Here is a 15477-nt window from a genome sequence, read left to right as displayed (position 1 = left end):
AGAAAGGACAAAACCTGGAGACCAATACTGGACCTGTCTATACTAAACACGTTTCTGGAGGTTCCAAAATTCAAGATGTTGACTCTACAGCAGCTGCTGCCCATGCTGGGCAAGAAGTCTTGGCTCGTAACTTTGGACCTAAAAGAGGCATACCTGCATGTCCCAATCAGACAATCTTGCAGAAGATACCTCAGATTCATAGCTGGCTCAATGCACTACCAATTCTCTGCACTGCCCTTTGGCTTATCTACTGCACCCAGGGTCTTCACAAAATGCCTGGCACCAGTAATTGAGTTTTGCAGACAGAGGAATTCAAATATATCCCTACTTGGACGACTGCCTTTATTCAAGCAGAGAAGAAAGATATTCTTCTAAAGCATCTGGTGTTTGCAAAAAGATTACTAATTTGCCTAGGGTACACAGTAAACGAAAAGAAATCAAAACTAGAACCCTCTCAAGAGATAATATTCCTGGGTGCAAGCTTAAATACAACTGCCCAGATGGCTTATCTCACGCCAGTCAAACAAAGGCAACTGACTTCTTACTTCAAAAAGTTGGCAACAAAGACCTAGTTATCTGCAAGGAAAATCCTGCAGGCCTTGGGCTTCATGGCATCCTGCATTCTACTAATTCCCTATGCCAGACTGCATACGAGGAAACTACAATGGTATCTAAAAAGTGTTTGGACTCAGCATTGCCACAGCTTGGAGACAGTAATTGCCCTTATTCCCTGCCTGCAACAGGAGTTTCGATGGTGGGCACAGGCCTGTCACCACAACAAGGGTTTGCCATTCACTTTACCCACAGCCAGACAGACACTGACAACGGATGTATCATATTATGCCTGGGGGGCCCATATGGCAGGAAAATGTATCCAGGGCACATGGCCTGCAAGCCAAATGCATCTTCATATCAATCAAAAAGAGATGCTAGCTGTTTAGAATACCCTGACAGCTTTCAAAGATCTACTTCATCCAGGACAGCTACTGATAAAGACGGACAATACTAAGGTCATGTGGTACATAAACAAGCAGGGAGGTGCACATTCCTACCCCCTCTGCAGACGAGCAATGACCTTGTGGAACACAGCTTTGACCTACCAAGTTCACCTGCAAGCTCAATTCCTGCCAGGAAAAACAAATACTCTGGCAGACGAACTAAGCAGAAACCTCATGGATCCCCACGAGTGGAAACTGGATCCACAAGTCTTCAGCACGATAACAAAGAAATGGGAATGCCCAGACATAGATCTATTTGCCTCCCCTCACAACTGCCAATTACAGAGATTTTGCACAAGGATTTATCATAAACAAGCATGGAGAGTGGATGCCCTATCCTTCAGCTGGAAAAACCTAACAGTATATGCCTTTCCTCCACTGCCTCTCCTTCCCAAGGTACTCCTAAAGGTCAGACAAGAGAAACCAAAAATGATGCTGATTGCACCAGACTGGCCACGCCAGCACTGGTACCCAGTCCTAAAGAACTTGTCTCAAGGTCCAGCATGGATATTGCCTCAAACTTCCCATTTGCTGACCCAACAAAACAATCAGATCCTGCACAGTCAGCTCAGGACCTTAAATCTGGCAACATGGCAGATAATGTAGCCATTCAGAACACTCCTCTTTCAAAAGCTGTTATGGATGTTATCTTGGAGGCCAGGAGGCCCATTACCAGAAAATCTTATGCAAAAAAATGGAAGAGATTCTGTGCTTGGAACCAGGAACAAGGCATTGACACGTATGTACCAAATATTCCTCAGATTTTACAATACCTAACTGAGATGCTGGACAAAGGCCTTTCTTTCTCATCAATTAAGATTCATGCCTCTGCCATTTCAGCCCATTACAATGCAGAACCACCTATCTTTTCTCATCCTTTAATAAGGCAGTACCTCAGAAGGGCCAAAAACATCAAGCCTCCAAGGAGAGCACCATTTCTGGCATGGGACCTCAATTATGTCTTGGAAAAACTCACACTGCCTCCCTTTGAGCCAGCCTCAACAGCTGATATAAAATTCTTATCCTGGAAAACAGCTCTGCTCCTAGCAATAACCTCTGCAAGACGAGTCTCGGAGTTACAAGCACTCATGGCTGTGGAACCTTTTATCATTTTTCATCCAGACAGGGTTTTTCTGAGGACAAGCCCAACATTTATGCCTAGTGTGGCCCTCAATCAAACCATTCACTTGCCTACCTTTTATCCAAACCCATAAAACAAGGGTGAGAAAATTCTGCATTCTTTGGGCATACACAGGCAGCTACGCTTCTACTTGGACAGAACTAAAGCTTTCAGAAAGACTGAGCAACTTTTAGTGTCATATGCTGCAGGATCACAAGGAAAGGCTATCTCAAAACAGACTATTTCTAAATGGATAGGTCATTGCATCCATTTCTGCTATTCTCAGCATGGCAAATCAGTGCCTAAGGGCATTAGGCCTCATTCTACCAGAGCAGCAGCCACTTCAGCAGCCTTCCTCAGAGGAGTACCAACCAAAGACATTTTAGAGGCTGCAACTTGGAGTTCAGTGCACACTTTTACAGAGCACTACCACTTACCTCTTTACTCTAAATCCAGAGCAAGCTTTGCCACTGCAGTGCTGCAGGGCCTCATAGCCTCTCCTAATCCTATTTAGCTCAGCCACCCATCCTCAGCTTTGAGATTCAACCCAAGAGTAATGACTGCAACAGTGAAACACGATGAACATAGTACAGTTGTATACCTACCATAAATGTGTATGTTCGAGTGTATTCACTGTTGCAGTCCAGGTTACCCTCTCTCCGTCCCCTTTCTTTTGCTGGGGTTTGTCTGTACTTCTCTATTCTATACAACCTATGTGGTGTATTTGCTTGTAGATGAAGGAAATGTTTCTTTACTGCATGTATGTTTATTTGCATAATATATTTAACCTACCCTTTTGGGGGCACCTGACATCTGGGGCAAGAAAAACTGAAGAAAATGGCATGTGCCGCATCTTTTATACCCCTGGCGCACTGACGTCAGGGAAGAGGCGACAGCAACCGACGCCGGACCAGGACTTTGGCATTCAGGCCGACTGCGGGTAGCCTGCCAGCAGGATAACCCAAGAGTAATGACTGCAACAGTGAATACACTCTAACATCTACATTTATGGTAGGTACACAACTGTACTTTTTCTGTCAGCAAGAGTCCCAGCTGCTTCTGTCAAATGACTTAAAATACATTCTGCTAGAGGAGTGGTTACCTCTAGTGCATGTTAGTCTGGTGGCTAAAATGCATCATATTCTCTTGATCAGAACTGTAGACCTTTACAAAGTACTTTAACTTGCATTTGCATTCCAAAACAGAGTTTTGCTGAAAAGTATCACATTTTTAATGTTTTTTTTTTTCATTAGTTGGTCTACCATCTGCCGGACTAGTTATTGTAAACTGTTTGAGACTCTGTCTTCTTTGGAGTTTCTTAAAATTCCTCTGAAAAAAAGGTATTATTGCTATTTGAGTGGGTAGCCAAGTGGTGCAGTGGTTAGCGCAACAACTTTGAATTGCTTCATCATCAAATTTGTTTCTTGTATTTCCTGATTGGGATGCCTTCTATGTACTTTCCATGTCCTTCCTTCATTCGCAAGGATTTTTGCCTGCATCTATAGTTTTCTCCCCATCCCAGTGTGATATGATGATAGGTAAATTAGCTATCTTCCAAATTGTGTGTGTGTGTGTGTGTGTGTGTGTGTGTGTGTGTGTGTGCGCGTGTGTGATTGTGTTTAAACAACCAAATCAAGAAGCCTAAGTCCAGAAATGCAGTATCAAAGTTTGTTAAAAAGCATCTCCGAACAAACCCTGATTGGTTTCATTAAAGCTTCCTCAGTGGGTAAAATATATAAAGTAAAATGTATGTGGGAGCTCACACTGGCCCTAATTAAAGAGCAGTTACCCCATGATCCCCCCTTCAATAAAGCAAGAAAGCATTAGTTTGGTAAAATTGCTTATTCTGTCAAATGTTTAGGCTCTATTGTCCTATTTTTTAATTGCTTGTATAGACAATTCATGAAGATGCATTGGATTCAAAGGAATATGACATAAGGGAGGGTATAAAGGACTTGTATCAGAAACCTGTCTTGAAAGCTTAAGGGAAAAAAAAAATCATCATTCTTTCATTTTTTAGTTAGTTGCTTTATCCTAATCAAGGTCATGAGAAGACACAGCCTAGCCCAGCAACCATTGGGCATAAAACATAGAATCTGTTGTGGAAGGGATGTCAATCGATCTTATGATCTGTTTGTCCTTGCCTAAGTGCGCACACATGTGCATACACACACACTGTGACCCAGGTTCCCCAAGTCTAGGTACCGTTTTTTTTTTTTTTTTGTAACCAGGTGCAGGGCAACTGAAGTAGGAGATAACTTTAGATGTCTGCCCAAAGGTGTACACATGTGGTATTTAGCTTTATAGCTTTTATGTAACCTTGACTGTATATTAGTATGTCAGACAGAGAGACATGCAACAGTGAAACAGGAACACCCTTTTCTGTAATTTGTAATGTAGGAAATCCTGTTTATGTGTAATCTACTTTGGAAAACTTAAGGCAGTAGGTCTGATCCTTCAGAATGTCTTGAAATTATGTCACTGTAAAAAAGCCCTCCACCCCTTTTATCCATTAGATGTTTACTACTGGATTATTCATGGAACGGATGAGACTGTGTCTGCAGTAGAACTGAATTTCTCTGCAGAACTAAGATGTTCAGATGGAAGGTATGAAAAATGAGAAGCTTTACTGCCTTTTTGCATTGTTTTCTAGAGAAAAGCTACAGTCATAATTTTTTTTTTATTTTCAGTTACCCAGGCTTCATGGATATAAAGGCTACTGCAGTCATCAGCTGGCAGCTAAGGCACTCTTAGATCAGAAGAAACAAGATCCAAGAGTACAAGATTTTCTACAGAGATGTCTTGAGTCCCCTTTCAGTCGTAAGCTTGATCTTTGGAGCTTCCTGGATATACCTCGCAGCCGTCTGGTTAAATATCCTCTTCTTTTAAAAGAGATTCTACGACATACTCCTAAAGACCACCCAGATGCATATACTTTAGCAGAAGCAGTAAGTAGCAGTCATGCTAACAGTTTTTGTTGCCATTAAAGTCTGATATGTCATCTTATAAAAAGCAACAATTTTCTTTTACATACAAGTAAGAATATTTGTTTTCAGTTTTAGTAACTAGAAAAAAATGTTGTTGGCAAGTAAAGCAGGTGATAGACTGTCATGATTTGGATGTGGGCTTGTCAAATGACATAGGTTCCTACATTTAAGGTCACATAAGAAAATCTAGGGAACTAAATTCAGATCAGGACGCATGTGGTCTTTTGTGATTACCTGCATGTTACTGCTTACATAAATTTACTGCCACTTGCCGTACTGGCCATGATTTTTAGTCAGTCGACAAACTAAAATGGTGGTTAATTAAAGTCTATTTAAGAATTAGTTCATTGTTTTTGTATATAGTAATATATTAATCAAAGGTACTGTACCTTTTAACATTATATTTAACCAAGTGAACTGTAGGAAGTTTCAAGCCGTACTGCTGAAGTGAGTAATAAGTTGAAATTCAAAAGTTGATTTTTGTGGAAAAAAATCACTTAAATATGCCTTTAGCTCTTCTTCTTCTTCTTTCGGCTTTTCCCAGTTAGGGGTCGCCACAGCGGATCACCTGTCTGCTCATGATTGGCAGTGGAGTTTTACAGTGTCAAGTTGCCAGCCCGGCACCCAACCTTCCACATAGGGCACCCACATGCACTCACTCACACCTAGGGCCAATTTGGAGTGTCCAATCCACCTACAGCATGTCTTTGGGATGTGGGAGGAAACCGGAGCACCCGGAGGAAACCCACACAACCACAGGGCGGACATGCAGACTCCGCACAAAAGGCACCCCAGCCGAGGATCGAACCCCCTTTAGCTCTAAAGTGTGTTTTATGACTGGATTATCTACTTCTGCTGATCTTTAATTGACACAAGTTATATACAAAATGCATTGTTTATTAGGTAATCTTAAAATTCAAAAATCTATGGTGTTGTAAACATTATTTTCTTTCTTGATTTAACGTGTTTGACATTTGTGTTATTTCTAGATATGTATTATTCAGGGGGTTTTGTCAGATATCAACATTAAAAAAGGAGAATCTGAGTGCCAGTATTACATTGACAAGTTAGAATACCTGGATGAGAAACAACGGGACCCACGGATTGAAACCAGCAAAACATTGCTGTGTCACGGAGAGCTAAGAAACAAAAGTGGAACGGTATGTTTTATTTACTTATCTTGAATATGCGTCCTGTATAATTTTGATTTGCTACATAGAACAGTTTCAGACAAAAAAATCCAGAAGTTTATCTGCCCCTACCGGCTTTCATACCTATCTGGCTTTAAAATATGTGATAGAAGGCAACGATGGAGCTCGGCATCAAAACTGGGAACCCAAATCATGGGAAAAAAAAACAAAAAATAAAACGTGGAGGGTGGAAGGGTAGAGCTTCTTAGTTATGCCTTGTACCACTCTAGAGACGTTGTGCAACTCTACATTCACTGCAGATTGGGAAAGAAACAGCCCCCCCCCCCCCTTGCATTGACCACACTCTACACCATAGCATTTTGGGTGGGGGGTCTATATTATATAAATGAAAGTTGCTAATGCTCTAGATGTCAAGGTGGCCTAATGGTTAAGGTGTTTGCCTTACAAACACAAGGTGCAGGGTTTGAGTCTCACAAGGGATAATTGGCTAGGCTTAAAATGGCTCGCAAAGGGTAATTAGCCTAGTACAAATCTATGTCGAAAATACTGGACCTCAAAGTGCTTTTTGTGAGATCGCATTACAGAGAAGATTGGAATAGTTGCCCTTTCCTCACTGTAGTGCGATCTTGGAGTTGGTATATTTAGTTGGGGGGGGGGGTGGCGGGCACAGCCCCCCACAATAGCAAGTTAGAGGTCCAGTATTTTTGACATTTAAAGCGTTCACAATTTTCATCTTTCGTTCTTTTAATATAGACCCATTTTAGGACACTACTACATTTGAAAACTGTTTTTTGATGGAATGTTCAGCTCATATGCCTAACTTTGTTTAATTTGACTCTGTTTAAAAATTAAGATTAAGTTAATTATTAAATATGACCGGAAGATTGCTTTATACACTGACCAGCAGTAATATTGCGAAGAACTCATTTTCACCTGTAGAGTGTGATGTGAAGTGGCGTAAAACTGCTGCTGCTCAAGAGCTGCACTGCAGTATGTATGAAAGAAATGTTTGTTAGGCAGTTGAGTAAAGATGCTTGGTACTACAGTAAAAACATAAAATCAGCTTTTCAATATTCACAGATATTCCAGAGTAACAGCAGTAATACACGTACTGTTTTACAACTTGCACTGACCTGATTAGTCTGTGCAAAGAGCTGTCAGCATAGTGCTTAGTATAGGTAGATCCTTGTCTTGAGAATCACTGCTTGTAGCATCACTCATTATGAATAAGAAATGGGCACAAGGCAGATGTTTGCTCATCTAGCCTGAATTCAAGTGGTTTGAATGATGTTCTTCGTGTTTCACTGTTGCAGTCATTACATTTGGGTTATCTGCCTGCAGGTAGCCCTCAGCTGGCCTGAATATTTAAGTCTTGGGTCCTGTGTCGGATGCTGTCTCTTCTTCCATGATGTCAGGTCGTCGGCGGTATAAAGCATGCAGCCGATGCCATTGCATCAGTCTTTCTTGCTGCGCAGTGCCCAAAGCAGAAGCAGTTTGCAAGCGCCGGTCAGCCGACTCCTGAAATTTTCATTTTTGGATTTCAGAACCTAAGTATTCAAAAAAGCTAAGTACCCCGTTGGGGATCCTTTTTCTTGCTCTAATCCGATGTCGGTAACAGTTGTATTACCTGTGGAAAACAAATACCTCATAAAGATTTTCATTCGTACTGCATTCCTTGCTTAGGTCCAGACCACAATGTCCCTCGCTGTCTGTTTTGCGCCTTATTCAATCTTCAAACTATTCGTCGTCGGTCCATTTTTGCAGCAAACTATTTCGGTACTCTGTTTAATTATCCAGAAATGACTTTGGTAAGCCATCCGACTATCGACATTCTGAAAAAACAAAGATAAAGACAGAGACAGACCGAATAGGTCCAAAGCTGCCGACGACGCTTCCGTTAAGCTAGTTGCCAGTTCGCCGGTACTCAGTGGGGCACTTTCGGTGCCCCTGATACCCACTACTTCAGATTCGCAGGCCTCTACTGAGACCCATACCGAGTCCGGTATGCCGCGAGATGCTTCTTCCACTATGGAACCTGCCTTGGATGGGTCCGGAGCCGCTGTGCAGGCATCAGCTTCTGAGGGTGTATTCAGGCCTACGGACTTGCATTTCAAACAGACACCATCTTTTTCTTCAAGGCCTAAAACTCGACCCACGCCTAGAAAACCGACGTCCAAACGGCATGGTCAGGCCCGTATGCCTAAAATACAAATGATAAGAATGGCTGAAGTCCTTATTAATTTAATCAGGGGAAGACAGCCTTCTACCACTAAGAGACCTAGAACTGATTTTCCTTCTGATTCTTCTGAAATTTCTATTTCTTCTGATGATCAGGATTTGCCCTTATCTACCTATAAGGAGTCTGATGCAGAGGACTCCATTCCCTCTGCTTCCCCTCCATAAGATTTTTCTTTTGGTGAAACCTTGCACACTATTAGGGAGCATTTCCACTGGGAAAGCCAGGATTACTCTGACTCCAAAAAGAGGCTTAGGGAATTCTTACTCCTACCCCAACACAGGCCTTTAGCTATCCCTCCTGTCCTGGACATTGTAGATGATGCCTTCTTGAAATCTAGCCTGGCCCCAGACACTTTACCTCTGGCTCCCAGGAAACCCGACAGGTATTACAGAGTAACTTACTCTCACAAGTTCCTTTTCAAGAATCCTACTGCGGACCCAGAAACCATTTCCCAGGGACTTAAAGGCATTAAGGCTACTACTGTCAAAAACCCTACCCCCTCTGATAGAGATTCCAGGGCCTTGGACAGATGGGGTAAGAAGGTATACATTTCTGCTGCTTTGGCCATTAGGGCCTTAAATTGCCAGTTTCATATGTTAAAGTATCAGCAGTATACTATGGGACTACTTAAACAGAAAATTATGTTGATTCCTGACTGTGCTGAAAATAAAGAATTACAGGATTTAATGCATTCTGCTGAAAAAGTTGGTAAACATACTTTGCAATGTGGTTTTGACTATTTAGAAGCATCTTGCAGGGCTGCTGTCACTGGGTCTGTTCTTAGAAGGCATACTTGGCTTAAGGAGCAAAATTTGCCAGATCATGTTAAAGCTAAATTACTGGATGCTCCCTTAAACCAAGATAGCCTGTTTGGCAACAAAGCAGAAGAAGTCCTTAAAAAGATGGAGGAAAAAGCTAAATCTATGCAAACTGTTAAAGTTTTCCTGCAAGTACAGCCTCCCAGATTCAGTAGGCATTGGCCTTCTAAGAATTGGTCCTTTTCTGAGTCTTCCAGGCCTTCTCAGTCCAAACCCAGGAACAGCAGACCATCCAGTCTACAGTCTCAAGGTACTTACAGGCCTAAGCAGTGGGGGGCTTCCACTTCCAAGGCTGGAAGTAGTAAGACTCCCCTCCCATGGAAAACTGTTACAATGACTTAACCTTAACCCTTCTCAGACCTGCTCAACTGCATGCTCCTTTAGGGGGAAAGATTGCACTGCATGCAAAAAACTGGGAACTCATTACCCAGGACAAATGAGTTTTAAATATAGTTTCCCAAGGCTACAGATTCCACTTCCACACCTTGCCAACCCCAAGCAGTTGGCCAGACCTACCCCCAAATCAGTGGGCAGAATCTCAACAGCAGGTTCTCTCTTTTGTAAGTATCAGGGCTATTCATCCTGTCTCAGCAGAAGAAAGGGGACAAGGTTTTTACTCAAGACTATTCCTGGTACCCAGAAAAGACAGCTCCCGGCGTCCTATCCTGGACCTCTGTATTCTAAACACCTTTTTGGTGATCCCAAAATTCAAAATGCTAACACTTCAGCAGCTGCTTCCTATGCTAGGCAAAGATGCCTGGTTGGCAACCTTAGACTTAAAGGAAGCCTACCTACACATCCCAATAAGGGAATCTTGCAGGAAATACTTACGCTTCAAAGCAATCTACATGCACTATCAGTTCTCTTCACTTCCCTTTGGCTTATCTACTGTGCCCAGGGTATTTAGAAAGTGCCTAGCTCCAGTCATTGCATTTTGCAGGCAAAGAAACATTCAACTATATCCATACCTGGACGATTGTCTAATTCAGGCAGAAAGCCAGGACATGCTACTAAGTCTGGCATTTGTAAAGAAACTTCTAACCTCACTGGGGTACACCATAAACAAAAAGAAATCTTATCTAGTACCCTGCCAACAAATTGTATTCCTGGGAGCAAGCTTGAACACAACTTCCCAGATGGCTTACCTCACACCAGAGAAACAAGTTTATTTGACAGCCTACTTCAAGCTACTGGCCACAAAGACCCAGCTATCTGCAAGGAAAATCCTGCAAGCCCTGTGGTTCATGGCCTCTTGCATTCTACTAATTCCATATGCAAGACTGCATATGAAGAAAACTACAAAGGTGTCTAAAAAGCCTGTGGTGTCAACATTCACAGGACCTGGAATCAATGATTCCTGTCATTCCTTGCTTAAAGACAGAGTTCCTTTGCTGGGCAGAGGCCTGCTACCACAACAAGGGACTGCCATTCATTGTACCCCCCTGCTCCCCAAACCCTAACAGACGCATCATTCATGGGGGGCACACTTGGCAGGGCAGTGCATTCAGGCCAAATGGAACTAGAGTTAGATGTACCTGCATATCAATCAAAAAGAAATGTTAGCTGTACAGAATTCACTGACAAGTCTTCAAGGACTACATTCTTCCAAGACAATTATTGGTAAAGAATGACAACACCACTGTTATGTGGTACATAAGCAGGGGGGGAACCCATTCGTACCCTCTCTGCAGACTAGCCATGGCTCTGTGGATCACAGCCTTGAGCTACCAAGTGCACCTACAAGCTCAATTCCTGCCAGGCAAGCTAAATTCACTGGCAGACGACCTAAGAAAAATCTCATGGTTCCACACGAGTGGAAACTGGAACCAAAGATATTCAACATTTTGAGAAACAAATGGGGGAACCCAGAGATAGACCTGTTTGCCTCCCCTCAGAACTACCAATTGGACAAATTCTGCACAAGGACTCCCCACAGCCAAGCTTGGAAAGTGGATTCCCTGTCCTTCACCTGGGAAAGCTTCTCAGTTTATGCTTTCCCCCCTCTGCCTCTCCTCTCAAAAGTATTGCTAAAGATCAAACAAGACAAACCAAGGACAATACTGATTGCATCAGACTGGCCACACCAACACTGGTACCCCCTCTTGTGCAGTATGTCACTGCTGGATCCATGGCACCTGCCTCAAACCCCTTCCCTGCTGTTCCAGCAGGAGGGCCAGGTTCTGCACCCCCAGCTTCAAACCCTAAACCTTGCAGCCTGGCTAATTCCCTGAGCTCTCCAATAGCATCCTTTAGTAAGCAGGTGCTAGATGTCATTCTGGAGGCCAGGAGGCCTAGTACTAGAAAATCCTATGCTGAAAAATGGAAAAGATACTGTTCCTGGAGCCAGACTTAAGGGATGGGCACAACAGTGCCCAGCTTACCGCATATTCTTTAATACTTAACAGAGATACTCCCCAAGGGCCTTTCCTTCTCATCAATTAAAATTCATACCTTAACCATTTCAGCACATTATAATACTGAGCCACCCCTCTTCTCGCACCCCCTGCTGAAACAGTTCCTCAGAGGGGCCAAAAATTTAAGACCACCCAGGAAAGCCCCTACTCCAGCCTGCGACCTTAACTTTGTATTGGAAAAACTCACTGTACCTCCTTTTGAGCCAGCTGTAACTGCAGAGCTGAAATTCCTTTTTTGGAAAACTGCTTTACTTCTAGCCATCACTTCAGCAAGAAGAGTGTCTGAACTTCAGGCCCTCATGGTAGTAGAGCCCTTCATCATCTTCCATGCTGACAAGGTGTCCCTCAGGACCATTCCTTCCTTTATGCCCAAGGTGGTATCCAGTGTGGCCCTTAATCAGTCCATTCATTTGCCTACCTTTTTCTCCTAATCCACAGAACAAAGGAGAACGAATACTGCACTGTTTGGACGTGCACAAACGACTAAGATTTTATTTGGACAGGACTAAGCCTCTCAGAAAAACTGAACAGCTGCTAGTTGCCTTTGCTGCAGGGGCAGAGGGGAAGGCCATTTCAAAACAAACCATTTCTAAGTGGATAGGCCATTGCATTATTTTCTGCTGTAAGCAACATGGAAAACCTACCCCTCAGGGGATAAGATCACATTCCACCAGGGCTGCATCTACCTCTAAAGCCTTTTTCAGAGGTGTCCCTACCAGGGACATCCTAGAAGCTGCTACCTGGAGTTCTCTACATACCTTCACCAAGCATTACCACTTGCCTATGTTTTCTAAATCCAGAGCTGGTTTTGCTACTGCAGTCTTGCAGGGCTTAATAGCTGGTCCTAATGTTATCTAACTTCCTCCTCCCTGCCTTAGCTTTGGGAATCTACCCAAATGTAATGACTGCAACAATGAAACATGAAGAACATAGTACAGTTGTGTACACTTGCCATAAATGTAGATGTTTGAGTGTATTCACTGTTGCAGTCCTGGTTACCCTCTCTCCAGCTCTCTGACTTCTCTTGGCTATGCCTTTTTTCTTGTTTAGTGTATTTCAGCTTTCTGGTGTATTTGCTTTTTGTTAGAGGTGTAACCTTATATATAATTGCTTCCCATTATGGGGGCGCCTGACATCTGGGGCAAGAAAAACTGATGTAATGGCATCGGCTGCATGCTTTATACTCCTTGACAACCTGACATCATGGAAGAAGAGACAGCATCCGACGCAGGACCCAAGACTTTGATATTCAGGCTGGCTGAGGGCTACCTGCAGGCAGATAACCCAAATGTAATGACTGCAACAGTGAATACACTCGAAGATCTACATGTATTGTAAGTGTACACTACTGTACTTTCACAGAGCAGGCTGGTCTCCTCCCCATACCATAAATTTCTGTAGGATGTTGAGCAGGGATAAGAAAGCAACCAGCACAAATGTTTTTTTTTTTTTTTTTTTGATGCATCACTGTGTTTGGAGGTCAGTCCATCTGTCTCATCCCAGAATATAGTTCATTCTCTCATTCTCTCTGTGGGGGCTTCTCTTTCTCTGATACTATTACTTGAATGTGCCAGTGTTTTCAGTGGGAGAACACTGAGGTTTTTCAGTCCCAGAGAAAATACTATGTGTTGTTGCAGAAGGATTTTCCAAAACCTATGCTCATTCCTCCTGTTCTTTCTGCTTTAGAGGATGTGTGTGTTACTGCCTGCAGTTTTTCTGATAGTCCGCCAGCTGCCCCTAAAAAGGCAGATAGGACGTATAAAACCTCACCCAGCAGTTATAGCTTTACTTGATCCCAAGGCTGCGAAGCACTTAGTTAATTCCAATCTTTCTGACAAGGATGTGGAAATTATTAGGAAGTATGCAAAAATGGGTATAGTTCTGCAATTTAGATTTTTCTAATTTTGAATTGTTGGCCTCGTGTGTTAAAGTTTGTTCTGACAAGTTGTGAAGGTATGAGGAATGTTTAATCTGCAGTGACATCTGAGGAAAAATCTGCTTTAAATAACTTGGTTTGTTCTGTTGCACAAGTCACTATGCATCTTTTACAATGTGTGTGTATGATTGTGTTGATGCTTATTCCAGGGTTATGGCCACTGGTACTTTTTTGATGAAATTTGCATGGCTGCATTCTCAGAACCTCAGAGATGATGAGAAAACTGAGATTTTAAACTCTCCCTTGGATAGATGTAGATTGTGTTTGGCCCCTCTGTTGCAGAGATGATCGAAAGCTGTGACAAAACGGGCAAGATGATCCAGAGAATCTCTTAAGATTTTCAGCCCTCATTTTCCAAAGAATTTTCTATATCTTCTTAGCCAATTTTGTCCAAAAAAAACCCCCAGACATTTAAGAACAAATTGCAAGGGGGTTTCCAAACGAAATCTCAAACCTCCAGAAACCAAGGACTTGGCCAACAAGTCTGAGTGGTTATTCAAGAAAACTTGTGAACCCTTCCCACTCTGATCCCTTTTCTCTTCCAGAAAGTGTGAATCTCCTTTTTTGTCTTTAACAGATAATTTCAGACAAATGGGTTCTTTAAATCCATTCATCAGGGTTACAGATTGCAGTGACAGGAAATTCCTCCTTTCCAGGGGGTCATTCATCGACCTCTAGCTCAGAATGTCTTGCTTGTACTGGTTCTTCATCTCATGATGTTCCAAGGAGTACTAGAATTAGTTCTTCCTTTCCAGGTGGAGAGTGTTTTTTATTCAAAGATGCTTCTCGAGCCAAAGAAAGAAAATTCTTGGAGACTAGTTCTGGATCTATTTTTCTTAAATAGTAATAGTGTCCCAGTCCAAAATGGTGCCACTTAACAACCTGCTATCTGTTCTTTCTCTTTCAAATTTCCCAGCAACACTTGGCTTAAAAGAATGCTTATCACATCTCTATTCATCCAGACTTCAGACATTTCCTAAATTTTTATGTGTTTGGCTCACATTATCAGTGCTCTGCTTTACCGTTTGGGTTATCCAGTGCAGTAAGAGTGCGTAAAGTGTGTAGCTGCAGTTATCGCTTGTTGCAGGCTACAGAGTATCCACATTTCATTATCATTGCAAAGACTTTTTCAAAGTGCCTGCAGTCTCTCTCTTGGATGAATGATCGCTTGCACAAGCTTGATTTCCAACTGAACATTCAATTAGTCCATCTTAATTCCTTAATGCAGGATTATGTTCCTGGGATATCAGCTAGACACCTCAGTTCAAAGAACGTTTCTTCCACAGGAAAAAGTCTTTATCTAGATCTATTTCTGAGATTTTCTACTCCGACTTCAGGCACTGTGAGAGAATACTGTAGGAGTTTGGATCTCCTGGCATCTATGATTATCATGATACAGTTGGCAAGACTCCACATGAAAACGGTACAGTAGTATTTGAAATGTCTTTGGTCCCAGTATCAACACCCTTTAGCTTTTCAAATCCCAATGCTGGAGTTTGTCGGAAGAGAAATCTTGGTGGCATACCTCTCAACTATCCAGATTTTCGCAGAATGTCCAGATTTTTTTTTTTTTTTTTTACTGAATAAGTTTTTATTGATTTTCAGAAACATAAAAATATATACAGTATGTGGGTCAAAGAAATATTTGCATAGTCAAAGCTTAAAGTGGAGAAACAATTTCAAAAGCAAAAATTACAAAACCAACTATTTACATAGGATGTCTATACTTGAAAAACTTTGTTTTCTTGAATGTATCTTTGAATAAGATTATAATTTATTACCCGTGGTGGTGGTGCTGCGGTAGCGTTGTCGCC

The 15477-nt window shown here is 42.3% G+C and overlaps 1 protein-coding gene across 1 annotated transcript in view; it reads left to right on the top strand.

The window, feature by feature from the left end:
* Nucleotides 1-15477, top strand: part of LOC122815951 (neuroepithelial cell-transforming gene 1 protein-like) — a 122443-nt gene that overhangs the window by 73098 nt on the left and 33868 nt on the right. The window contains exons 7-8 of the mRNA XM_044088826.1: nt 4809-5066; nt 6095-6265. Coding sequence (XP_043944761.1) covers nt 4809-5066; nt 6095-6265 — 429 coding nt within the window. The remainder of the gene's footprint in view (nt 1-4808; nt 5067-6094; nt 6266-15477) is intronic.

Source organism: Protopterus annectens, chromosome 11.part0 (genome assembly GCF_019279795.1).
Source record: "Protopterus annectens isolate FY-2018-M chromosome 11.part0, PAN1.0, whole genome shotgun sequence".
NCBI classification, from domain to species: Eukaryota; Metazoa; Chordata; order Ceratodontiformes; family Protopteridae; genus Protopterus; species Protopterus annectens.
This window is presented reverse-complemented; position numbering and strand designations above follow the sequence as displayed.